The sequence below is a fragment of the Cervus canadensis genome, chromosome 14 (genome assembly GCF_019320065.1).
Source record: "Cervus canadensis isolate Bull #8, Minnesota chromosome 14, ASM1932006v1, whole genome shotgun sequence".
In the NCBI taxonomy this organism is placed as follows: domain Eukaryota; kingdom Metazoa; phylum Chordata; class Mammalia; order Artiodactyla; family Cervidae; genus Cervus; species Cervus canadensis.
This window is the reverse complement of record NC_057399.1, coordinates 48,110,003-48,123,125: the sequence shown is the minus strand read 5'-3', so window position 1 is coordinate 48,123,125 and position 13,123 is coordinate 48,110,003. Positions and strand designations below refer to the sequence as shown.

The 13,123-nt window shown below is 47.3% G+C and overlaps 1 protein-coding gene and 1 pseudogene across 1 annotated transcript; one reads left to right on the top strand and one right to left on the bottom strand.

Moving 5' to 3' along the window:
• Positions 1-393: 393 nt before the first annotated feature.
• Positions 394-2,411, bottom strand: LOC122453402 (interferon omega-1-like). The gene has a single exon (XM_043487404.1). It carries the CDS (start codon positions 1,201-1,203, stop codon positions 742-744), a length of 462 nt encoding a protein of 153 aa, XP_043343339.1. The 5' UTR covers positions 1,204-2,411; the 3' UTR covers positions 394-741.
• An 8,976-nt stretch (positions 2,412-11,387) lies between these two features.
• LOC122452951 lies at positions 11,388-13,118 on the top strand (annotated as a pseudogene).
• The last annotated feature ends 5 nt before the right edge of the window (positions 13,119-13,123 follow it).

The following is a 13,123-nucleotide window of genomic DNA, read 5'->3' as shown; positions in this document are numbered from 1 at the left end:
CGAGATACTGAACAGATTGCTACTCACTCTTCAAGTCTCATACTTCAGATTACTTCCCTGGGGAGACTGAAGGTGGTCTGAATGAGCATCCCAGGAAAGTCATTGCCATCAGCCCCTTTTACTTCTCCTGTGGAGCCCAAGGCCCAAATGTAAATACCTAATTATCTTATAACAACATCTTTCATGGCAATGTTCTCACTCCAGTGTAGCTCTGTAAGGTCAGGGCCTCTGCCTCTCATACTCAAGACTCCCTCCACAAGGCCAACAAGTAAGGTATTAACTGCACAACATTCTTCTCCACGTATTTTGCATCATTAGGACTTTGGGAAAGGTTTCAAAAGAAACAGAAAGAAACATGTCTTCAAATAAATTTCAGGAGTAAAAAAAGATAGTTTTTTATTAAAGAAAATTATATATTCTTACATTATAAATAGAACATATAACTGCAAATACCATAAAAATAAATTAATTACTATAAATAAATGAATTACATTCACACAAAAACATGCTATTGCATAAGATTCAGCCACAGGGTATCAGATATAGTTCCTCTAATTCTAAAAGCAGTTGGATATCGATATTCCCAATGTTAGTGCCGATACCAAACGTCACTCAAACTAATTCATAGCAAAGACAGAAATCACAGTTCTGGAAATGACTGAACAATGAAGAGACTGAGGTTGTACACAAGTCATGGAGAATCAGCTTCCTTCTTACTTCCTGAGTTTTCTTAGGAGCTTGTTAACACAGAGAAATTGGCTCGTGATTTCCACTGACGATTTCCCAGGCGCAGTCGCTGTATTCCTTCTCTTGCAGGTAGACATGGATGCCCTGGAAGTACCTCTTCATGGCCAGTGTGGGGCCCGTCCTTCCCAGAGCAGAGTCTTCCTCTCCCATCACCTGCCCCAGGCAGGCGCCCAGGTCATCCAGCTGCTGATGGAGTCCAGTGCGGAGCTGCTCCAGGAGGGTGGTGTCCCAGGCAGCAGAGGAGCGCTCTGTGTGGAAGAGGTTGAAGCTATGCTGGAGCATCTCGTGGAGCACAGAGAAGGCCTGGGCCTCCTGGAGCTGGCCGCCACTCACCTGCTCCTGAGGGAAGCTGAAGTCTATCCTGTACCCCAGGCAGGAAAGAGAGAGATTGCCCTTATTTGATCTACATGTGTGAAAGTCTCCTGCTTTTCTAAGTAAGGCTCTGAGGCAGGTCATGGACTCAGAGGAGGAGATGGGGTTAGAGGGGAGTATCAGTTGTCATCATTGAGGGAATGAAGAACCATTGGTCAGTTCCACAAGGAAGCGTTCTGGTTGAGATGAGCGATTGCGAACTTGGTTTCACCTTCATTTCATCGAAGGATTGCCTCTTAAATATTAAATCCCTAAATGTTCATATCCTAAATTTTCCCAGATCTGTGTACTACCTGATTTGGGGCTTCACAGTCACAAGAGCCTGGAAAGCTGATATGAGTTTCCACTCTTCTGTATCCTTACAGTTGAAGGAAAATGTATTCATTAAAAAAGTAGATGTTCTAATTCAATGGAATGCTTACATGTCAGTAACTTTGAACTAATGATATATTAATAGTTATTGGATCTCTCTTCCTGATGCTAAGATCAACTTTTAAGGAAACTTTTTTAGATTTCCTTTTTAAATCTTCTTTTGCCTGCCTCTCCATATTCCTCTTGAAAGAGTTCATCAGGTGTGAAAAATACCTGAGCTTAACATGTATGGACCTCACCTTATTCTCTGTGGCAGAACTTTTAATTTGTCAAACTTGGTTTTATTTACTCTCTATAATTGAGAAAATTACTAAACATTTATTAAGTACCAAAAATTTGCTGAGTTTGTTACAGAGTCCAAGTTGTTCTGCATGGTGCAAGGTAAATCAATTAATCCAAAACGAGGTATGGGGATCAGGAAGGGACTATATTTGGGACTGGCTGACTGAGGAAGATGGAAGGTTAATGCCTCAAAATAATCATTTTGTCTGGACCTGGATGTTGGATTCTATTATGGATGAGAGATTGGGGGGAGGTGAGGAAACAAAGTAAAAGGACCTGTTAATTCCTGAAAATATCTCCCAGAATGTCTAGTAAGCCTCAGGTAGGGGCATGTGTTAATTGAACTTCCTTACAATCGTTTCATGGGTGTGAGAAATGGAATATCTCATGTCATGTCAGCAAACAAAGATGTCACACCTATCTGTGATTCTGCCCTTCCCAAATGTGAATTTCTGGGCCGCCTGGTAAGTAGCCAAGTAGGCCGCCTGTGCCATTGCCACACACAGAGTCACAGTCCGTCACAGGTGAGCGGTGTCAGGTGATCTCCCTGAGGCAGGCCACTATGGCTGTTTCAGTTCAGTTCGGTTCAGTTCAGTCACTCAGTCATGTCCGACTCTGCGACCCCATGGACCGTAGAATGCCAGACCTCCCTGTCCATCACCAACTCCCGGAGTTTACCCAAACTCATGTCCTTTGAGTCAGTGATGCCTTCCAACCATCTCATCCTCTGTCGTCCCCTTCTCCTCCTGCCCTCAATCTTTCCCAGCATCAGGGTCTTTTCAATTGAGTCAGCTCTTCGTATCAGGTGGCCAAAGTATTGGAGTTTCAGCTTCAACATCATTCCTTCCAATGAACACTTAGGACCGATCTCCTTTTAGGATGGATCTCCTTGCAGTCCAAGGGACTCTCAAGAGTCTTCTCCAATAACACAAAGAGTTAAAGTCATAGAAGCAGATCCAGTGTAAATTCAAAATTAACCCTTGCTGGGTACAAGCTCAGACTATACCAAATGATTCATTTCACTTCAGTTCAGTTCAGTCACTCAGTCATGTCCAAATCTTTGCAGTCCCATAGACTGCAGCACCCCAGGCCTCCCTGTCCATCACCAACTCCCGGAGTTTATTCAGACTCATCTTCATTGAGTCAGGGATGACATCCAGCCATCTCATCCTCTGTCACCCCCTTCTCCTCTCACTTTCAATCTTTCCCAGCATCAGGGTCTTTTCCAATGAGTCAGTTCTTTGCATCAGGTGGCCAAAGTATTGGAGTTTCAGCTTAGGCATCAGTCCTTTCAATGAATAATCAGGACTGATTTGCTTTAGGATGGACTGGTTGGATCTCCTTGCTGTCCCAGGGACTCTCAAGAGTCTTCTCCAATACCACAGCTCAAAAAAATCAATTCTTCGGTGCTCAATTTCTTTATAGTCCAACTCTCACATCACACATGACTACTAGAGAAACCATTGCTTTGACTAGACAGACCTTTGTTGGCAAATTAATGTCTTTGCTTTTAATATGCTGTCTAAGTTGGTCATAACTTTCCTTCCAAGGAGCAAATGTCTTTGAATTTCATGGCTGTAGTCACCAATTGCACTGATTTTGGAGCCCCCCAAAATAAAGTCTGTCACTGTTTCCCCATCTATTTGCCATGAAGTGATGGGACCGAATGCCATGGTCTTAGTTTTCTGAATGTTGAGTTTTATGCCAACGTTTTCACTGTCCTCTTTCAGATGATCAATCCTCCAAAATTCACTTTCAAGAAAATAAAGTGTAACCACCGCTGCCTCCAAGTGTTCAGGTGTTTAGAATGTGTCTTCGCTGCTTTTCGGCAGTGTAACGCGAGTCAGAGAAAAAGAGAGCAAGTTGGGCAGTCAGGCAGGAAAAGGGAAATTTACTAGAGGGAAAGGAGAGGGTGACTGGCCCTTTTGGAGAACCAGCTTCCTCCCTTTCTGGCAGGATCCTACTTATACCCCAGCAATGAAAAATTTTCTGAAGGGATGGTTAATTTTTTATCTGTAGTTGAGTCCTGTGGTCATATAGCTGGAGGTCTAGAATCTGGTGGTCTTGTAGCTTTGAGGAGATAGGCACCAGTGAGAAAAAAGAATGCCATTTGGGCAATTTGGTCAGTCTCACAGATCACTGTGATTTTATTGTCTGTTTGCAAGGTTGACATAATGAGCCATCTCATCAATGAGACCCCATGTGGGCCCTATCAGGCAGCCTTTCTGTATTAGTCCAGGTAATTGTCCTTGCTATGTCTAAGCAACCCGCTTTTCTTTGCCACTTTTATATAACATTCATATTGTTACCTCTTCTTTGTCATTTGTATTTCACTTTGTAAAAGCTGTCCTAATGCTTCTGCAGTCTTTTCTATTTTGAGGTTTGTTGCAAAAATAAAGAGAAAATGTAAGTGAAAAGAAGAAGAAATATATTTCTTCTGTGATTTTTCAAGATATCAAAACTTTCCACTCTCATTGTACATTCCTAGAAAGTCAAAGTAAGCAGTGAGTGAAAAAGTAATGCACAAAGGTAAAAGGAAAGTAAACAATGTAATTGAAAACAACTATAGTGACATCTTCTCTGTTTAAATGACAAAATGTCCCCTAACTACAAAAATGGGGATGAAGAGTTCTACAGAGTGACAGATTTCAGACCACCCCATGTGAGACTGCTTAGCCGCAGACAGAGCCAGAGGAGAGTAGCAGGCTCTTAGGCAGACTGTTACCTAAGAGGCTAGTTGTCAGCTTTGCTAAATCCCAGTATCTATTTATTTATTTTAATTTGTCTGTTTACATTTCCCACTCTTATGGATGTTATCTGATTCTGAGGATATAGACCTATTAACTCACCATGAAAGAGACTGGGTTATAGATTGGACTGTCATTTTATTCATGTGTGAGGTCAGCTGTTACCTGGAAGCTACTAGGTATAAGTGATTTGGACAGGACGTCATGTTCACATAAGAGATGAGATTAGATGTAATAATGTTGACCAGTGAGCTGAGAATTAAAGGAAGGGAAGCAGATCATCTCAGGGAAATTTGATCCAGTTCCCATAGCTGGACGTGGGAATTTTCCCCCTCGTGGGAACGGCTAACAGATACTGAATGCTTATATACTTTGTCCAGGCATAGTCAGAAGCATGCTACATCATTCAAGCTTCACAACAATCCAGGGAAACAAATATGATTATCATTTCCACAAAAGAGGAAAACCAGGGTGCTGAAGGTCACATAGCCAGTGCAGGATGGAGCTGGGACATCAACCTAGGCAATCTTGCCCCCGTGTCCACTGTCTCAAGCACTGGACTGAGCTGTCTGCTCTAACAAAGTGCTTCCTATCTTAGAGGAATTTAGTAAGCTCTTCCTCTCCAATTCCTATTCTTCTTTGTCACAAAAGTGTCATTTGTTCATTCCAGGAACATTACAATCATTACACTACAATTGAAGAGGACACAGTTCCCATTGCACTTGCTAACTTCCAGTCCTATATTTCAAGTGGTGTTCTGTTGAGATCTACAGAGGAGCCTGGCAGACTATGGTCCATAGTTTCAAAAAGAGTTGGACACAGCTGAAACAACTTGGCAACAACTGAACTTTGAGAGTCCCTGTTTCCATCTGAGAAAATATTTTGAGAAGTTATCCAGAAAGTTAAAAAACCCATTTAAATTTACTCTTACTATCTTTGTTTTCAGAAGATTATCATTTTTGGAAAGAGTCTTCAAATACGGGGGCTTCCCTGGAAGCTCAGATGGTAAAGTGTCTGCCTGCAATGAGGGAGACCTGGGTTCGATCCCTGGGTTGAGAAGATCCCCTGGAGAAGGAAATGGCAACCCACTTCAGTACTCTTGCCTGGAAAATTCCATGGAGAGAGGAGCCTTGTAGGCTATAGTCCATGGGATCGCAAAGAGTCGGAGGACAGGCACCTTCCTGGATACTCCACATGTGCCATTACTGTGTTTATGGAGCTTACAATCAATCAGGGCAGTCAAATGTTACATAATTAGATGGATTCCTTAATTACAAGGTACATAGGGTAGCTAAAAGAGACTGCTTAAGGTTAATGAGGAATAACATGGAGGCTGAATAGTACAGTGGTCAAGTACCACTTGTGCAGTTAATCCTGACTGTTAGCAAGTTAAGTAATCTCTCTGAGTTTTCAGTTTCCTTATTTGCAAACATGTCAGTAACTATAGTAATGATCTCATAGGGAAGTTGTGAAAGTTAATGTAAGGTTTATTAAAAACACTTTGCTGAGAGGATACATGTAAAATTTTCTGTCATTAACATTATTAAAAATTATCTGTACCTTACAGAATTGGTAAAGACATGTCATTACAAGGGTTGAATGTAATTGCAACCTCAGTATCCCTGAGTGTATGGTAGGTTATCACTTCTCAGTGAAATGTTTAAGGGGATGAGATTATCCGGACTATCACACAATGACTGAGGCAAAGTTGCCTGTGAAATATTGTAGTGGTAGAGGAGAAAGAGAAATAAACAAAGGCAAAATTGAATTTTTTAGGACTACCAGCACTTAAAAAAGTGCCTTGCGGATTATAGTTGCAACATAATTCATTTTTAACAAATAATATCAGTGATATTGTTCCCTATAATGTCTCCAGTGAGCTTAAGGCCTAATCAGGTGATATCATAAAGGTACATACACAACTGAATTCACAGAATACTGCAGAATACTAGTTTTCTGGCCCCTGCCTTTGAGGAATTTAAAACAGAAGGAAGACATGTGCAATGTCCAAGTTATAGGAATACTCTCCATGTATCCGTACAGTTTACCTGCTCTTGTCTCCTTCACTTCTTTAAAGATATCAGACAGCTCATGCTGTAGGTCCCCGATATATGATGTGGGGTTCTTTTGTCTTTTTTTCAACTGGGGGAAAATAGACACCACCTTACATTTGAGAGTCTTACAAAGTAAGCCTTCTGGATGCCAATAAATGTTGGGCAAATTCCATTCAGTTTATAAAATTCTTACTACAGCAAATGAAAAATTCTGACCTTCTAAATGTCCTTAGTTTCTTGTACACTTCAACTCTCATTTCCGACACTGTAGTCCTGGGAAAAGGTTTCAGAAACATGAGTTAAACATTACTTAAGACCATCCCCGAGTCATTAAAAATTGTCAGATATGGTAATCCCTCAATTAACAATAAGTGAAAAGTAATCTTGAAAATATTAACAAGTTTTCATCCATTAAAGATAGAAAACTAAAACTATATTATATACTTGTTTTAGTACAAAGAATATATAAATAAAACTTACTAAAATGCTATTGTTAAATATAAAACATATTTCAATATTCTACACTTAATACTTAAGCATTATATAAATTTATTACAAAGCTGAAAACGTGAACTATTTAATTTAAAATAAGTATATTAATGAAATATAAAACTAATTTTAAAAGTAAAGAGTGTGTTTTTTAAAAAACATTCCTACTTTTCAGCTGTTCGATACTTACTTCCCCACTTTATGGCCGAATACTTAGAAGAAACCCTGAAAATTCCAGAGTATTCCAGGGGCCCACAGTTCCCTGGTCCCGTCTTACCCCCAGGAAGTGCCCCAAACCGTCCCACGGTTATTTGTCCCCTGACCGCCGCTGAGTTCTCTGTTGCAACGCACTCTCAGGGTCCCTTCGCCTTGGCTGTTTCTCCCCTTCTCCAAAAAGCCTCCCCCTGGCTCCCCTTGGTGCTCAAGTCCCTCGCATCTTCCATCTCTCACAGTCTCACGCCCATCGCCGGCTTTAACTATGTCCACACTGCGGTTCCACCGTCCCAAGCCCATTGTCTCATCGGCTAGACCCGCTTTCACTGTGTCCGCACCGCTGTCCCATCAACTCTAACCGAAGGTCACATCGCTGCCATCGTGTCTCACTGGGCACAACGCCTTTCCATCTTGCCACAGTGAATCGTCTCGTCGCCGCTGTCAGGGGCCCCTGTGCGGACCACACCGTCCACCGTCCGATCGCCCATGGTCTCCTCCTCCCGCCAGTTTAACTCTGCCCTCGACGCTGTCCACCGTCCCACCGCCAGTAGCTTTTCCGCTGCCGCCATCTTCCGCTTTGTTCGCAGCGCTCTCCCAACGTCTCAAAGCCAAGTCCAGTGAGAAACGGCCTTGTGTGAGAAACGCCCTCCCGTCGCCCACAGCCAATAGTCTCAGCGCTGTCAGAGTTTCACTTTGAGCACAACGCCCTCCCATCGCCCCACAGCGAAGTCTTAACCACCGCGGCATCCACAGCGCAACACCGCCCCCTCGGCCCCATCTCCTATTGTCCAGCGCGGACGCCAGCTTTCACTTTGCCCGCAACACTTTTCCACCTTCTCGTTCGCAACAGCCTCAACCCACCGCCGGATTTCAGGTTGTGCACGACGCTGTCCCAGCGTCCCATCGCAAATAATCCCATTCGCACCGTGGTCTTTCACTTTTCTTCAGCTCTTCCATACTCCCAACGCCCCGGGTCTCATCACCACCACTGGGTGTAACTTTGACCCACTCTGTCGCATCGCCCCCGCAGGTCTTCCTGTGCGCGCATCGCCCTCCCGTCGGCCCATTTACAATTGTCTCCTCGCGGATCCCCGCGCTCACTTTGTCCTCAACGCTGTCGTCAAGTCACATCAGCTGTAGTCTCATCGCCACCTGCCGGTATCGTCCTCCCATCGCCCCAGAGCGGATAGCGTCACCGCTGCCACTGAGTTCCACTTGGGATCCAGCGCCCTCCCATATTCGCACAGTGATTAGTCTCTGAGCCCCCGCCGGATTCCACCGCGTTCTCTACGCCGGGCACCTCCCCATCCCCACCCCCTAACCTGGTAAAGCCAGTAGTCTCCTCGCGGCCACTGTGTTCCACTATGTTGCAATTTGTGCGGACTCTCTCCCATCAACTCACTGGAAATCGTCTCCTAGCCACCGCGGATTCCACCGTTTTCGCAACGCCCCGCACCTCACCCGCCCCACTACCCACGTGATAAAGCCAATAGTCTCATCGCGTACACTGTGTTCCACTATGTTGCACTTTGTGCGGAACTCTGGTCCATCAACTCACTGGAAATCGTCTCCTCTCCACCGCGGATTTCACCTATTTCCAACGCGCCTCAACTCTCCACCCCAGCCCCCGATCTGGTAAAGCCAATAGTCTCATCGCGGCCACTGTGTCCACAATTTTGTAATTTGTGTGGAACACTCTCTGATGGACTCACTGGAAATCCTCTCCTAACCATTGCGGATTCCACCGTTTTCGCAACGCCCCGCACCACCCCACACCCACCCCGGATCGTGGTAAAGGCAATAGTCTCATCGGGGACACTGTGTTCCACTTTGGACCCAACGCCCTGCCATAGTCGCACAGCGAATATTCTCTCAGCCCCCGCAGGATTCCACTGTGTTCCCAACGCCCCTCACCTCCTCAACCCCACCCCGGGGCATAGGAAAGCCAAACAGTCTCATCGCGGTCACTGTGTTCCACTATACTGCAGTTTCTGTGGAACTCTCTCCCATTGACTCACTGGAAATCCTCTCTAGCCATAGCGGATTTCACCGTTTTCGCAATGCCCCTCACCTCCCCACCCCCACCCCCGATGGTGGTAAAGCCAATAGTCACAACGAGGACACTGTGTTCCACTGTGTTGCAAATTGTGCGGACTGTGGCCCAATGATTCACTGGAATGCGTGTCCTAGCCACCGTGGATTCCACCGTTTTCTCAACGCCCAGCATCTCCCCACCGCCACCATGGATCCTGGTAAAGCCAATAGTCTCATCGCGGCCACTGTGTTCCACTATGTTGCAATTTGAGCTGAACTCTTGCCCATCAACTCACTGGAAATCCTCTCCTAGACATCGCGGATTCCACCGTTTTCACAAGCCGCTTACCTCTCCACCCCAACTCCGCATCCTAGTAAGGCCAATAGTAACATTGCGGCCACTGTTTTCCACTATGTTGCAATTTGTGTGGAACTCTCTCCCATCGACTCACTGGAAATCGTCTCCTAGCCACCGCGGATTTCACCATTTTACCAGAGCCTCGCACCTCCCCACACGCACGCGCAGTTGTGGTAAAGCCAATAGTCTCATCGCGGACACTGTGTTCTACTATGTTGCAATTTGTGCGGAATTCTGGTGCATCAACTCACTGGAAATCGTCTCCTCTCCACCGCGTTTCACCTATTTCGCAACGCGCCTTAACTCTCCGCCCCAACCCCGGATCGTGGTAAAGACAATAGTCTCATCGCGGCCATTGTGTTCCACAATTTTGCAATTTGTGCGGAACAGTCTCTCATCGGATCTCTGGAAATCTTCTGCTAGCCACCGCGGATTCCACCGTTTCCGCAATGCCACGCACCTCCCCACCACCACGCCCGATCGTGGTAAAGCCAATAGTCTCAACGCGGTCACTGTGTTCCACTATGTTGCAATTTGTGCGGAACTCTCTCCCAACGAATCACTGGAAATCGTATCCTAGCCATCGCGGATTCCACCGTTTTTGCCAAGCCCCACACCTCCCGACACCCACCCGGGATTGTGGTAAAGCCAATAGTCTCGTCGCGGCCACTCTGTTCGACTATGATGCATCTGTGCGAACTCTCTCCCATCGACTCACTGCAAATCCTCTCCTAGCCACCGCGCATTCTACCGTTTTCTCAACGCCCAGCATCTCCCCACCGACACCATGGATCGTGGTAAAGCCAATAGTCTCATCGCGGCCACTATGGTCCACTATGTTGCATTTGTGTGGAACTCCCTCCCATCGACTCACTGGAAATCCTCTCCTAGACACCGCGGATTTCACCGTTTCACCAACGCCTCGCATCTCCCCACACCCACGCGCAGTTGTGGTAAAGCCAATAGTCTCATCGCGGCCACTGTGTTCCACTATGTTGCACTTTGTGCGGACTCTCTCCCATCGACTCACTGGAAATCATCTCCTAGCCACCGCGGATTCCACTGTTTTCACAAGCCCCGCACCTCCCCACCCCAACTCCCCATCCTAGTAAGGCCAATAGTAACATCGCGGCCACTGTGTTCCACTATGTTGCAATTTGTGCGGAACTCTCTCCCAACGACTCACTGGAAATCGTCTCCTAGCCACCGAGGATTTCACTGTTTTACCAACGCCTCGCACCTCCCCACCCCCACGCGCAGTTGTGGTAAAGACAATAGTCTCATCGCGGCCACTGTGTTCCACTATGTTGCGCTTTGTGCGGACTCTCTCCCATCGACTCACTGGAAATCATCTCCTAGCCACCGCGGATTCCACCGTTTTCGCAACGCCCCGCACCTCACCCGCCCCACTCTCGACTTGGTAAAGCCAATAGTCTCATAGCGGACACTGTGTTCCACTAGCTGCAATTTGTGCGGAACTCTGGTCCATCAACTCACTGGAAATCGTCTCCTCTCCACCGCGGATTTCACATATTTCCAACGCGCCTCAACTCTCCACCCCAACCCCGGATCGTGGTAGAGCCAATCGTCTCATCGCGGCCACTGTGTTCCATAATTTTGCAATTTGTGCGGAACTCTCTCTCATCGGATCACTGGAAATCATCTGCTAGCCTCCGCTGATTCCACCGTTTCCGTAACGCCACCCACCTCCCCACCACCATGCCCGATCGTGGTACAGCCAATAGTCTCATCCCGGCCACCGTGTTCCACTATGTTGCACTTTGTGCAGACTCTCTCCAAATCGACTCACTGGAAATCATCTCCTAGCCACCGCGGATTCCACCGTTTTCGCAACGCCCCGCACCTCACCCGTCCCACTCTCGACGTGGTAAAGCCAATAGTCTCATCGCGGACACTGTGTTCCACTAGTTGCAATTTGTGCGGAACTCTGGTCCATCAACTCACTGGAAATCGTCTCCTCTCCACCGCGGATTTCACCTATTTCCAACGCGCCTCAACTCTCCACCGCAACCCCGAATCGTGGTAAAGCCAATCGTCTCATCGCGGCCACTGTGTTCCACTATGTTGCAACTTGTGCAGAACTCTCTCCCATCGATCACTGAAAATCGTCTCCTAGCCACCGCGGAATCAACCGTTTTCGCAAGGCCCCGCACATCCCCACCCCCAGCCCGATCCTGGGAAAGCCAATAGTCTCATCTAAGACACTGTGTTCCACTTTGGATCCAAGGCCCTTCCATGGTCGCACAGTGAATAGTCTGTGAGTCCCCGCGGGATTCCACCGTGCTCGCAACGCCCGGAACTTCTCCACCCCAATCCCCGATCGTGGTAATGCCTTAGTCTTCGCGCCCAATGTGTTCCACTCTGTTCCAATTTGTGCGCCACACGCACTGCCAACCGTCTCCTAGCCACCGCGGGATTCCACCGTGTGAGACACGCCGCAGCAGGGCCCCGCAGCGAAGAGTCTCACAGCCGCCGGGCTCCTGGTGCGCAACGCCCCCCCCGCCCCCACCGTCGCCGCACAGCCAATAGTCAGCGCGGCCGCTGTGGCTCACTTGGTGCACAGCGCCCCACCCCCCACCCCCCCCCCCCCGTCGTTCCACAGCCAACCAGTCTCCTAGCGCGCGGGGTTGCAGCGTGATCGCAGTGCCGGGCCGCTCCCCTCCGCCCATCGGCGGTGCAGCCAATAGTCTCAAACGCCAGGTACTTGGTTTCATTTGTCGCAAACGCCCCCACATCGCGAGGTAACATATAAAAAAGCCCACACTTCAAGGAGGAAAGGACATTGCACTCTGCAAAGCGTTGAAAGGCTCAGCTTTCAGCCATCTGCTAGAGAATAGGTTGCCCTGTGCCTGTTTTTTCATCATGACCACCGGTGCCTCCTCCAGATCGTCTCCTGCTTGTTCTTCCCACCACAGCTCTCTCCACGAAACTACAGCTTTGCTTCGATTCCAGCAAAAGGAGGAGCGTTGCGTGTGTCAGAAACTTACCTGCCGGGCGTTACCTTCAACTCCTCAACATCTGCCTTCGCAGGCAGGATGGACTTCCAGGTCCCTGAGGAGATGAGGGCAAGCACAGCAGTTCGGAAGGGAAGATGCGTATTGGTCATCTATGAGATGCTTTCCAGCAGATTCTTCGGAATTCTCACCACAGACTTCCCAGCCACTGGCTGGGTCGAACTGTATTGAGGACCTCCTTGTGGAACTCCAAGGGCAGATGGACCATCTGGAGCCAATCCAGAAGGAAATCATGCGGAGGAAAAACTTCACTACGGGAGACATGACCGTTCCTCACCTGAAGAACTATTACTTCAACCTCGTGCAGTACCTGACGTCCATGGAGTACAACAGCTGTGCCTGGACAATCGTGCGAGTGCAAATGCTCACGAACTTTGCTTTCCTGAAGAGCCTAACAGGGTACCTCCATGACTGAACATC